At 34.5% G+C, this 14,372-nt stretch overlaps 1 protein-coding gene across 1 annotated transcript; it reads right to left on the bottom strand.

The window, feature by feature from the left end:
* Nucleotides 1-10,969: 10,969 nt before the first annotated feature.
* LOC115715070 (uncharacterized) lies at nt 10,970-13,939 on the bottom strand. The gene is made up of 3 exons (XM_061113316.1): nt 13,310-13,939; nt 13,135-13,203; nt 10,970-12,584 (listed from the first exon to the last, which is right to left on the bottom strand). The coding sequence occupies exons 1-3, from the start codon at nt 13,442-13,444 to the stop codon at nt 12,444-12,446; spliced, it is 345 nt and encodes a 114-aa protein (XP_060969299.1). The 5' UTR covers nt 13,445-13,939; the 3' UTR covers nt 10,970-12,443.
* Between the last annotated feature and the right edge of the window lie 433 nt (nt 13,940-14,372).

Below are 14,372 nucleotides of genomic sequence, written 5' to 3'. Positions count from 1 at the left end.
GATACTACACCGTTTCAAATTGACTCTAATGGCCAAATCGTGATATTCTACTATTACTGGGCATAAAATGTAAAAAACACAAAATTTCATATATAACATAATTAATACACCTAAAATTTAAATATATCTCCACAATTACAAAAATAATAATTTAAAGCCTATTCCTGGCAATAAGCCCTAATCATCTCCTAATTCTTAAAATAAAGCTAAGCGATCATTAATCGAGTTGTGAGTATTAGTTCAATCCATAAAGGAATATTGGAAGATACTCAAACATATCCTCAAATGCAAGAAGAGAAACTATAAGTTAGTTATAAGGGTGGTATTTTAAAACCCTTAGGCTACACCAAATTAGACTTTTAGAGTTGCGTTAATGCTAGAAAGTCTACTTAAGAATTGGTGATTACTCTGGGGGTGGAGCCGTGATTTTTGAAGAAGTGTAAAAGCCTATCTAGATTCTCTAACTCTACCAATTAGGCTGAATAATAAGGATTCCCTAAAGGCAATTAGGAATTATTCAGACTTAAGAAAGTTTGATACAAACTTTGGCATAATTCCAAACATTGAATAATTTCCTAATGCGACTTCATGATAACACATATGCAATTGCCAAACAGTAAAAAATCTTGTAACCTAAGAGGATTAAAACATCTAGAAATCATAGATTTTATGACTAAGGAAAATGTGATAATAGAGTAGGTTGATACTGAATACAATCTATCAGATCCTAGTACAATGCCCAGTAATACATTTGATTAGGACATCAAGTATATAAGATTAAATTGAAATGCACTTTTAGTTTCATATTAATGCAAGTGAGAGTTTGTTGAGATTTTATGTCCTAAATAAAATCCAATTTCATTGTAATTTATCTACTTTCAATAAAGACCAGAAATCATATCTTGACTTTGTTATATACTTTGTTCATATGTTTATACATGATTCTATGTTTTATATATAAGTTCTATTAAATCTTAAACTTATAGTTATTCACAATTATAGTGATGTCATCATAGTAAAAGTAATTGTGATTATATGCTTTAAATTATTTAGTCCCATAATTTATCAGTGTGCTAAATTTGCACTCATATGATAATCAACGATAAGGTTTACTTACCTTTAACCGAGTGAAATGTCTCTTCCAAGGCATTGGTAAAGTAAACTAAGATCGGATATATTAGCTATACATCAGACTAGACCAATATTAACAGTGGAAATTTTTTTATACTTACCGTTATGTCTTTTCTAAGTCAATATCACTTAGTTGATCATAGATCATTGTTCTCAATCCTGAGATGGTTAGATTCTAGATCAACTGTATTTCACGTGTTTTTTGACTTGTTCATGGAGCTTACAAGTAGGATTTCCCAATACTTACATCTTGGGAACATGGTAGTTCAATTGAGTGAGAGCGCTAATCATAGATATAGAATCTGTAGCTTTCATAACTATTTAGAAGTAAAATGATAAATTCCTTAGAGCTTGGCTTAACTCGATAAATGATAAAGTATTTATTTTGGTAATTATATCAATTTCCCAAAATATCATTTACAAGTAGCTAAGTATTTTAAGGATAAAATACATTGTAGGATAAAACAGTAATTTTGTCCCTACTCAATGTAAATCATCAATTGAGGATCAATGATTGTTGTGATTAAAATAATGGAAAATTTATAACGCATCTACATTTGGTATACAGAGCATTCTATGTAATTAAGTATGCAATTCCAAATTTATAGTATAATGAGGAGGAATTAATAAGATAGTAAATTTACTTGATAATTTTTAGATCTACTTATTAGAAGCTTAGTTATATAGGCCCATAGTTCTCATATTGTTTGGGATAATATCATCTTGTAGACTTGACTAATTAATTTAATAAGTCAATTAGAATTCTAAAATAGACAATATCTTATTTGAGAATTTTCACCAAGTTTAGGTAGTTTTTAGAAGAAAAAAGAAATAGGGATTTATTTATTAATTAGTACCATTTGTGGGTGTAATTAATAAATATATTTAAATTTTATATTATTTGACAATTATTTAACAAAATTGGTATTTAAATGATTAGATGAGATAAGTGGTAAAATTGAAAAAGACACTTTAGTTTCATTAGTTGAAATAAAGTTGAAAAAGTCCAACTCTGAAGCCCATAACATATTCGGTCCTATGAGTTAGATATCATCTCAAGTCTTTATTTTAGTCTATCTCATCTAAACTGAGCCTTATATGAATGCCTATATAAAAAAGAGAAGAGAATTGAAAAAGATAATGTCACTTCTTCTTCTTCTCATTATTTTTCAAAATTTCCTAAGAAATAACTCTATCAAAATTGTTCCAAAGGTTTGAGTATCAACCCACACTATTCAAGGTGATACTCAAGCCTTTGTGGAAGACTGTGATGAACACATTTGAAGGAGGAGAAGATCCAGGTTCACTTCTTGGCAATACTCTGCGACAGAAAGGATCAAGAGTTAGAGAACTAAATGGAAGGAGACAATATATTCCGCTACAACCACTGTAAAGATTTCTTAATCCCTTTATTTGTGTTTTTTTAATAGTTTTAGGAAGCCATGTTAGGATGTTACATTAGACATAATGTAACACCCTAACTAGCATAGGCGTATTACGTGATTTTTAAACATACTGTGCAGCTCGTTGCTAATCAACGAGGTTTATGGAAAACGTGATTAATTAAAATTTTTGCTTTTTTTTTAATTAAACTTGTAAAATATTTATACAAAATACTCGGGATCCCGATTACAAAACCATTTACAAAAGTTTACTGTCTATACAAAATACTTGTCGCCTAGCGACTAATTACAAAAATAGCCTCGCTGTCCCGATGATCGTACGCTCCAGGCCTAACCGCCCCGACATGTACAATCTTCACCGACTCGCTCACGGTCCATCAGCTCTAGCCTTGCCCTTACCTACACATAAACATAGCATTGTGAGTCGACAGACTCAGTAAGAAAAGCATAATAATACTCATACATAAATCCCGGTCATGATCAGACGCCCATACCCCTGACCATAACCCTAACTGCCGTGTCCAACACGATACTGTGTCCTGAACGTTCATAGGGACGGTACTATTGACAAGTAACAGCCTATACTCGGTCGAACTGGTCATACTCCAGCTGCTGGTCATACTCCAGCTTGTACCGATGTGTTACAGTATCAGCCTATACTCGGTCGAACTGGTCATACTCCAGCTGCTAGTCATACTCTAGCCTGTACCGATGTGATACGTCAAATAGTACGGAACAACCAACCTAAGTATCAGCCTATACTCGGTCATACTGGTCATACTCCAGCTGCTGGTCATACTCCAGCCTATACCGATGTGATACAGTGTCAGCGTATACTCGGTCATATTGGTCATACTCCAGCTGCTGGTCATACTCCAGCCTATACCGATGTGACACAGTCGGATGGTTCGAAGCCAACATACATATCTAATGTAATCTAACAGGCTTCCTAACATGCACGCTAAACATGTAATCTACATATGCATACTGTTATACTAATCTTACCTCAATTCCGAATTCAGGTGTGCCGGCCAACCTGACTGGAACTATCTGCGCGGCGGATTACAGGCTCCTAAACCATAAAAATCACAACACTATAAGTGATATGCTAAATCACTTCCCGGGGACTTAAACTAGGAACTAAAAGTTTCCCTATCGATAAAAAACATGGCAATACCCCAAATAATATAAAAACGAGGAAAACTAGGGTTTCTGAAAATCACCCAACCGGCAGACCGGCTGTCCAACCGGAATTCCGGTTCTGGGAATTTTCAAAACCCATCCGGAATTCCGGATGCACAACCGGAATTCCGGTTCCTTGCAGACAGAACTTCAAAAAATCATAACTCAACCAAAAAAAATCCAATTAACCTCAAACCTTCCAGATCTGTTCTATAGGCTCCAATCTCTCTTCCCCATCCAAGACAGCCGATGCCCAATGTGTTCCCTTGAAGTAGAAACCTCCTTCCACCTTTTTTGGGAATGTCACTTTGCTCGTGCCATATGGTTCGGTTGCATCTGGAATATAAGAACTTCAATTCCCAGCTGTGGGGGATGGGAAGATTGGATTCACTAGTTCAAAGTGGGAGCTAATAGACCGCCTAATATCACAAAATGTACTTTCATGGAAGGAGCAGCCACTATCTTCGAAACTATATGGAGGGAAAGAAATGACTTAGTCCACAATGGGAAGTGCATTCCTTTGAATCAACTCATCATTCACACCAATCGAAGACTATTGGAATTGATACAGAATCAAGACACAACGGAGGTCACTCCCACAACCTGGCTTCCCCCACCAATAGGGTGGCACATGTGCAACACTGATGTTGCTATGGGTGTCAATAGTTCAGCTGGTGCAGCCGTGTTTAGAATTGATGATGGTAGCATCACCGACATCCACACAACCCGCATCATGCAGTGTGATCCTTTAGCGGGAGAACTCTACACTCTCACTTGGGGGGCTGAACAGGCAGCCAAACTGGGCCTCAAAAATGTTATCTTCCAAAGTGACTCTAAGGGCGTAGTGGAGGCCATTAAGGGTGTTTTCTCCAAAGATTCAGATTTGCATTTCAACATTACTAATTTAGTGGTTCGATTCCATGCTACTGCTAAGAAGTTCGAGCTTTGGGAGGCCTGCTGGATCCCAAGGATAGCGAACTGTGTGGCCCATGACGTGGCCAGATGGGCGAACCGGTCTTCTCGTTTCGGGGAGGTTGAACCGTCCAATTTTCACAGTTTCCTGCATGTTTCCACTGCAGATGGCTGTTCTAATGACTTATCGTAGGATAGTTTTTTATTGACTCTGTTAGTTCTTCATTTGGTTTTTTTTTTTCTGTTAGTTTGTTAGATTTTCTGCCTAGTTTCGTTTTTTTCTTGACAACCGCTTTTGGCTTGTGTTTTGTTCTCTATTTGTTCTCTTTGTTTGCTTTGAGGCAACTTCAATCAAAAAAAAAAAAAAGAAAGATAGATTTGTATAAAAAAATAATATCTAAAAAATACTTCATTTACCGTAACTTATTATATCTATCTTTTAGAAAATAAAATAATAATTTATCTCTAGAATTTTATCATGTCGGTAAATATTGTAGAATGTTGGGTAAAATAATAGATTAAAATAATAATTTTTAATATTATATTATTAAAAATAGTTGAGAAATGAAAAAATATATTATTATTTTATTATAGTTATTTTTGAATTATGTTCTATGAATATCGTTAATGATATTTTTTAAGTAAGGTATTTCATATATTTGAAAACAATAATTTAATATTAAAATTAGAGTAAATATAAGAAAGGAAAAAAATTATTATTTATATATTATGATTATTCTTTAATTATATTATATTAATGATATTTATCTAAAAAAAATATTGTTGATGATTTTTGAATTATAGTTATTCTTCGGTATTTTTATATTAATATCGTTAATGAACAATATGTTGTCCATTCAATTGAAAGTTTTTTGAACTTCATTTTTCTATTCTTTGAATGTTGGAAGTGAGAATGCAGAGAAGATATGAAAAAGATAAACTCAGCTCAAAATCAGAGGCTGAGAGCAATGATTGTATATATACTGTCAATGATTACAATGACCCTAGGACAGGTGGCAGAGAATATTCGAAAAGTAGGAATACAGAGGAAAAGCAAATAACAGAATGGATGATGACAAAATAGCATAACAAACTAGGAAAGTTCTATGCCTAAACCAGTATTAGCAAAAGGGATAATCTGATTACATTAATTAATCTATCTTAACACCACCCCTCAAACGCAAGGGTGAATTTGTCACCCCAAGTTTGTCGATGAACATCTTGAACTTAGTGTGAGTTAATCCCTTTGTGAAGCAATCTGCAATCTGCTCTTGTGAGGGAATGTAACGCACTTCAACTCTCTTCTGCAGCACTCGATCTCGAACAAAATGGACATCAAGTTCGATGTGTTTCGTACGGGCATGGAACACAGGATTAGACGCCAAGGCCTTGGCACTCATGTTGTCACACCAAATAACAGGAATAGACGGCAGTTTGAACTGTATTTCTTCAAGGAGTGACTCGATCCAACAGATTTCTGCAGCAACTTGAGCTAAAGATCGGTACTCGGACTCCGTGCTAGATCGAGCAACTACGGTCTGCTTCTTAGATGACCAGGTAACAAGAGAATCACCAAAGTAGACACAATGACCTGCTATTGATTTTCTATCGTCAGGGCAGCATGCCCAATCGGCATCGCAGTACCCTGTAATAGCTAATTTCTCACTGTATTTTAGATGAATTCCATGATGGACAGTTCCCTTCAGGTATCGAAGGACTCTTTTTGCAGCAGTCCAATGAATGGTAGTGGGACACTTCAAGAATTGGCTGAGCTTGTTGACAGCAAAGGCAATGTCTGGCCGAGTATGAGTAAGATACTGAAGTGCCCCTATGACACTCCTGTATTGTGTTGCATCGGTTAACTCTTCTCCATCCATCAAGGACATAGGTCTACCACCTGTTATTGGCGTTGAGCATGGCTTAACACTAGCCATATCAAGTCGTGTGAGAATTTCCATGACATATTTTCCTTGAGAAAGATATATACCAGTAGCATCTCGAAAAACCTCAATACCAAGAAAGAAATTTAGAGCTCCCAAGTCCTTTAAAGCAAAAGTCATATTCAGCCTTTTTATAAATTGATTGAGTTCCTGAGTATTGTTACCTGTAACAACAATATCATCCACGTAAATGAGGACCATGATTACAAACTTTGAAGTCTTGAGCAAGAAGAGAGAAGTGTCGGCACGAGAGTTGATGAAATTCCACTTGATTAAAGTTTGCTTCAGCTGATCATACCATGCCCGAGGGGCTTGCTTTAATCCATAGAGAGATTTCTCCAACTTACACACATAGTCAGGTTTGTCTGGGTCTTCAAAGCCGGGTGGTTGACACATGTAGACCTCTTCATCAAGTTTGCCATTCAAAAACGCATTGTTGATGTCAAGTTGACGAACTTCCCAACATTTAGTGACAGCAATGGTAAGCACAATTCTAATCGTAGGAGCCTTTACAACCGGGCTAAAGGTTTCACCAAAGTCTAGCCCCGGTCTTTGGTGAAATCCTTTTGCCACAAGACGTGCTTTAAAGCGCTGAAAGCTCCCATCAGCGTTGTATTTTTCCTTGTAAACCCACTTGTTCCCAACAACATTCATTCCCTTCTTCCTTGGTACTAAGACCCAAGTCTTGTTGTTCTTTAAGGCCAAATTTTCATCGGACATGGCCTTGTTCCAGCCCTTGTGAGCAAGAGCTTCTTGAAGAGTTCTCGGTTCAGCATTGTTACCTGACCATGGAGATTGAGCTGTATAAACTTTGGGTTTAAAGGTGCCAACCTTTGAGCGGGTCACCATAGGATGAGTAGGCTGTGAAGCTTTCAGCGATTGTTGGACTTGTTCTGCTATGACAGAAGCAGATTGCTGGTTTGTACATGGCTGGTTTTCTCCAGATGATGTGCCAAGTTCTGCCTCCACAAACAAATTGTTGGTCAAATCTAACTGATGTTGTGGTGATGAACTCGGCAGTTGGGACTGTGGTGTTGCAGAAGATAGCTCTTGATGGTGTATATCAGTCGAAGGACTACTGGTTTGTGACTCAAGGTTAGGGACATTAACACAAGACAGGTCAGGATCTAGATTTTGCTTAAAAACATCAGAATTTGGACAACTAGGTGGCTGTACAGGGAGATAAAACCATGACTCAGGAGTTGTGACAGTAACCTCAGACTCTCTTTGATAGTTATTTAGAAAACCACTCTTAAAGGGAAACTCATTTTCATTAAAGACAACATGCCTAGAGATATAAAGTCTACCATTTGAACTTAGGCACTTATATCCCTTATGAGACTCACTATAGCCAAGGTTGACACATTTGGTAGAATGGAATTGGAACTTGTGACTTTGGTAGGGTCTCAAACATGGATAACAGGCTGACCCAAAAACCTTTAGGAATGCATAATCTGGTTTTTTGTTGAAGAGAGTCTCATAGGGTGATTTTCCCTTGAGAGTAGGAGTAGGTAGTCTATTAATTAAGTAGACTGAAGTTTGGAATGCATCACACCAGAATTTTAATGGCATGTTTGCTTGAGCAAGGAGTGTTAGTCCCATTTCAACAATGTGTCGATGCTTTCGTTCAGCACGACCATTTTGTTCGGATGTGTGAGGACATGAGTGGTTGAAGAGAATACCATTTTCAGCAACAAGATTGCCAAAGGACTGATATTCTCCCCCCCCAATCCGTGTGTAGTTCCTTTATTTTCTTGTCAAATTGATTTTCAACCATAGCTTTAAAGTGAATGAAGGCACCTAAGGCATCCGATTTGGCTTTGAGGGGGTAGAGCCAAGTATAACGACTAAAGTCATCAACAAAATGGATATAGTATCTTAAATTGGTGTTAGACATAATGGGAGCGGGTCCCCAAAGGTCCGTGTGAATCAAATCAAGAACACTAGCAGCTCTACTTGTTGAGTTTTTAAAAGGTAATGCATGAGATTTCCCAAATTGACATGCCTCACAAAAGCTAGGATTTTCATTAATAGGAACTTTTACATTGGACAAGCTTAGAACTTGATTTAACACTTTGGATGAGGGATGACCTAACTTCCTATGCCACACATCCTTTTTAGACACACTACTTTGACTACTTGAAGCAACAGACTGCTTGTTAGACTCGACTAAACCAGAAAATAAAAAACCAGCAGACTCGAAATTGGATAACTGAGGTGTAGATGACTCAATGGACTTGACTGTAGATCCCTCCAAATGATATAGACCATCTTTAAGTTTCCCCCGCAGCACCACCGTCTTTGTTGCCATGTCCTTCACAAAACACACATCAGAAAAGAATTCAACAAACACTTTGTTGTCAGCAGTAAGTTTAGAAATGCTAATCAAATTTTTTGCAATTTTAGGCACAAGCAAAACATCATTTAGCTTTAAATTGTGACCCTTATGAGATCTTAGATAACCTGAACCAACATGAGATATATGAAGTTGATTCCCATCACCTACAGTTAGTTTGTCCTTACCACTGTATGTTGACTTGTTAGTCATGTTCTCTTGGTCAGATGTAAGATGATTGCTCGCTCCGGAGTCAGCGTACCAACCATCATGATCAACAACTTCAGGTGTAGCCACAAAAGCACTTGGATCTTTCTTATTCTGAGAGGAATTGTTGTTGTTGCTGCCTGGTGTAAAGCCCATGTAGGATTCATCATATCGGTTATAACAATGAGCCGCCGAGTGCCCATAGCGCCCACATACTTGACAAGTAGGTTTAGAATTTCTTCCTCCACGGCCTCTACCACCACGATTTGAGTTGTTACCACCACTGGACCCACGGCCATTGCCTCTGCCAGAATTGTTCTGGTTATAATTGCTGTATCCACGACCACTAGAACTGTGATGTGGTTGTTTGTTTGCCGATTTGAAGGACCAAGCACTCGCTTGTAGCTGCTGCATTTTTTCCTGTACCAGTTAAGAGGTGAAGTCTTTCGAGCTTACTATCAAAGCTCAGCAGGGTCTCTTGCATTTCTTGCCAAGTGAGACTGACCTTGGCTTGAGCTTCCAATTGACACACGATGGTGAGGTATTCAGCATCTAAACCACTCAACACATTTGACACCAAATGTGCCTCTGGATAAGGATCACCTGCGAGAGCCAAGTTGTCAGCCCAAGCACGTTTTTGGCGAAGATAATCAGCCATGGATGTGCTGCTCTTTCGAGTTGTCTGAATTTTCGTTCGCGTATCATCCATTTTAGCACGTGAATGTGCTCCATACAAATTTTCAAGAGCTACCCAGAGAGATCTAGCTGAGGTACAACCCATTACTTCAGTAGCAATGATCTCTGTCATGGACCCATATAACCAACCCATGAGAAGTTGGTCACACATAATCCACTGATAATAGTCTGGGTTAGGTTGAACTCCAAATCCTGGGGTATTTTCTCCAGGTTCCCCGATGGCTGGAATAAACTCAGGGGGACACACACGTGTGCCATTGACAAAACCTTCAAGGCGATGACCTCTGATAATGGTGGTAACAAGATTTCTCCACAAGGTATAGTTATTTCTATCTAATTTAATAGAAAAAGGGTGAGTGAGAGTGTTACCAAAGGGTGCACTGCTATAGCCTCCAGATCCAAAGGAAGAGCTCGACAGAGATGCTCCATTTGTAATCTGTGGGGAGCCGAGATGACCGGAGTTCTGGCCCTGCTGTTCAGTACCAGTTCGACGACCTCCACCACGAGGGGTCTGACTGTCTCCTGTCGACATGGTGAGAGCGTGGTGCTCTGATACCAAGTGAGAATGCAGAGAAGATATGAAAAAGATAAACTCAGCTCAAAATCAGAGGCTGAGAGCAATGATTGTATATATACTGTCAATGATTACAATGGCCCTAGGACAGGTGGCAGAGAATATTCGAAAAGTAGGAATACAGAGGAAAAGCAAATAACAGAATGGATGATGACAAAATAGCATAACAAACTAGGAAAGTTCTATGCCTAAACCAGTATTAGCAAAAGGGATAATCTGATTACATTAATTAATCTATCTTAACATTGGATACAGTGTTGTTGATGTTTCCAATCTTATTATATTTGACTAAACTAACACGTATTAATTGATTACATTGTCAATAAAATTTTTATTAACTAATTTCAAAACTTAAAAAAAAAATGAAATAATAATTATTTAATTATAAAAAACTACATATATAAATAAAAAACATATTTCTATTGTTTTTTAGCATAGTTATATAGGTTTGGATTTTCATAAAAATAATATTTTATTTGTTAAAATATCTATAGTTTAAAAACATGTGTATCATTTATCTTAAACTAAATTTAAATTTATAATATTAAACTTTTTTTTACTATATTAAATTTTCATAAATATTAATTAATTAAAAAAAATCTTGATGTATAATTCTGAAAATAATATCTATACCATGTATATAACTAACTAATATTTATATTTTAAAAATATACATTTTTTATGTTTCAATTTGATATTGATTGTTGAAATTGCATTTTAACATTTATCTTAAACTGAATTTAAATTTATAATATTAAACTTCTTTATTTTTTATTATATTAAATTTTTATAAATATTAATTAACTAAAAAATCTTCATGTACATTTTTGAAAATAATATAGATCATGTATATTACTAATTAATATTTATATTTTGAAAATATACTTTTGTGAATTATGTTTTAATTTGATAGTGATTGTTGAAATAATATTTCAAATTTTGCAACCTTTAAATATTTAAGTTTAACTTTTGAAAATGTATAACTTATTGATTTATGGGATTTTTTCTATAATAAATTAAAAAGGGAAGCAATTTACATTTATAACCTAAAAAGGAAAAATAAACATAAATAGAAAACAAAACTTTCTATTTACAAAAATACCAGCCAGCCACAAAAAACGGAGGAGAGACCTCCTTCTTCGTGACCCAGCCAAGAAACCCCAAATAACCAAATCTCCACCATTTTTTTTTTCAAAAACCAAGGAAATCAGATCTGAACAAGATGTAGATCTCAACGAAAAACCAATCAAAATCCGAAAAATCCATATAAGAAAAAAAAAAAGTATTCAACCTCCATTGCTGTACAAAAAATGCAAAAACAACCTACAATCAAAAACCCAACGAGTTCAAAGGAGAGGAATCGAAGAGAAGGACATTGAGAAATCATTGAAACTCACCCATAATCGAATCAAAGAAAGAATTGAAGGTAATACAATTTCTTCATGAACCTCTTCCTATTTTTTTATTCTACATAATTGAGAATGTGTTATAAATTGAGGAAAACAGGAAAAAATTGAAATAATCAGGAAATTTTATAAACCTGAACAAAAAAACAACAACAAATTGCATCAAAAAAAATAATATTAATGCATATAATTAGATGCTACAGGATTTGAATCTGTAAACAGTTGTTTATAAGTTGTTTTCCAGTAAAATAATTGTAGTTTGGGATCTCCAAACAAGAAATGTTGAATTTATCCTTATTAACTAACGTATGCTTCAAAATAGTTGTTTAATAGTTGATTTCACAGATAAAAATATGATGATGGCAGCATATGACAACAACTCAGCACATGAAGATTTGCAGTAACCTGGAAACAACCCAGGAACAACTTCCAAGCAACAACTATTTGCACACACAATTCAAGATGATACATTTTTTCTAGAGACAGGGACTGTGACATCAGAGACAACCATCCAACAACCAAAAAACAACACAAAAAAAACTACAGGAGTAAATGAATATTTTGACTACGCAAAGCTTGTGGCTGCAGAAATGGTACAACAGCTTGAAAACAACCAGGAAGAAGAAAAAGAAGTCGACAACACAAAAATGATTATCATCACTGACAAATGACATGAAACAATAGAAAAGGGAAAAACAGAAATGTACTATAAAAAAACACAAAAAAAGACACCTTAGAAGGATTTTTTTTTTTGGGTAAGTCAAAGTCTTCATACTTTTCTGAGCTCTTAGCATGGACCTGAAAGAGGGAACACAAAAAAAAAAAAAAAACATAAGCAACAAATTTGAACAACTAAATAAATACATTGCAAGTAACAACTAAAATGCAAAACAAAAAATAAGCAACCAGGAAAAAACCAAAAAATAACATTTAAAAAACAACTCCAATATGCTCATCCTAAAAAATGAGCAACTTCAAAGCAATATATTAACAACAATATGCAGAAAATAAAATTAAAATAGTAATTGTCAACTAAGAAATTAAATTAAACAACCTAAAAATAACTGAAAACAAACAGTTAAACAAATGTTCATAACAAGGCCATAAGTTACTGGAAAACTAATAATGCTATAAACTGTTTAATAGCACAAAAAAAAAAAAAACCAAAAAACACTAAAGAACAATACAAAAACAACATCAACAAAAAAGACATAAAAGAAATACAAAAAAAAAATGAGACAAAACATAAAATCGTCATTATAAACAGGTAAAACATTGACAAAAAGAAAACAAAGGGTGATTAAAAATTTTAAACTTAAGATAATGAGAAAATTCAAGGTAACAATACCTTGGATTTAACTTTAGGCTTCACTTCCCCATCATGCACTTCATCCTCAAAATCAAAATAAGATATAACCTAAAACAAGAAGGGGAAAAATTTAAAACACAAAACATCATATGAAAAAACACAACAACCAGAAAAAAACTAAACAAAAATTGAAAAACAACATAACCCAACTTACATCCTTGGCAGATTTCGAAGATTTTGCTCTCTTTGTCTTACGAGACTCAATTTTATTTAGAATAGGTCTTTTCTTCGAACCAGATGGCTCTGCAACATCACTCATTCCTTTCTTCGCAATGCGCTTCAAACTCATCTTAGGATCAACTTTAGATGAATTTGTAGGAGGTTTCTTAGAAATTTTTTAAAAAAATTTAGCTGGGGAAAGTAACTTTGAACCCGACTTAGTGGTGGCCATTTATAGAAGAAGAGAAGACAATATGTGGGAGGAACAACTTACAGAGCTTATGGAAAATAATGGAGATAGTGACATAGATGAGAGGTTGAAAAATCGTGGGTTAGGGCTTTGGACGGGATGATCGTGGGTTGTGGTAATGAAGAACCAAGGAAAGAGAAACAGAAAATAAAAAAGAAAAAATAAAAAAAAGAAAAGAAAGGAGGAGTTATGGAAGTGGTGGAGTGTAAGAAGAGAGAAAACCATGACATAAGCATAGGGATAGGTATATTTGTAATTATGAAACTTTTGAAAATGTAAAATTGAAAAATAAAACTTGTATAAAAGTTTAAATAACCCAGCATTGACAAAAAAGTAAAAAAAGGACAAAAAAGGACACCAAGTGTAAAAATCTCTTGATTTATATACCTAGCTAACTAATTAATTGAGTTTTTATAATTACTCTATAAAATTAATTAATTACTTACCTTGAAAATTTATATAATTAATTTTTTAAGCATTTATATTTGTTATTCAAAGGACATATACATCATTATTTGAAATATATTTATAAACTATATTATTATTCTTTTGTATAAGAAAATAGCATACGTATTTAAAAAAAAAAAATTAAAAGCATAACTAATTGAAAATATATTTATACGTGAAAATATATATATATATATCTTAAAGTTGTTACAACAGTTTGAGAAAAAAATATATATAATATTATATATATTTGAAAAATATCTTATATAGTTTAAATTTAAATATAAATATAATTTGATTTTTATTTATCAAAATTGTTTATATTTATTTAAATTATTGTTTTAATTTGAAAAAGAACACT

This window comes from Cannabis sativa, chromosome 4 (genome assembly GCF_029168945.1).
Source record: "Cannabis sativa cultivar Pink pepper isolate KNU-18-1 chromosome 4, ASM2916894v1, whole genome shotgun sequence".
Taxonomy (NCBI): domain Eukaryota; kingdom Viridiplantae; phylum Streptophyta; class Magnoliopsida; order Rosales; family Cannabaceae; genus Cannabis; species Cannabis sativa.
This window is presented reverse-complemented; position numbering and strand designations above follow the sequence as displayed.

What these genes read in the sequence shown, in the direction of transcription:
- LOC115715070 (XM_061113316.1), bottom strand. Translation starts at nt 13,444, where the DNA reads ATGAGTTTGAAGCGCATTGCGAAGAAAGGAATGAGTGATGTTGCAGAG. An exon ending in CTTCGAAATCTGCCAAGGAT is followed by an intron (nt 13,204 to 13,309) that starts GTAAGTTGGGTT and finishes TTCTTGTTTTAG; the next exon opens with GTTATATCTTATTTTGATTT. An exon ending in AGCCTAAAGTTAAATCCAAG is followed by an intron (nt 12,585 to 13,134) that starts GTATTGTTACCT and finishes TCCCTCTTTCAG; the next exon opens with GTCCATGCTAAGAGCTCAGA.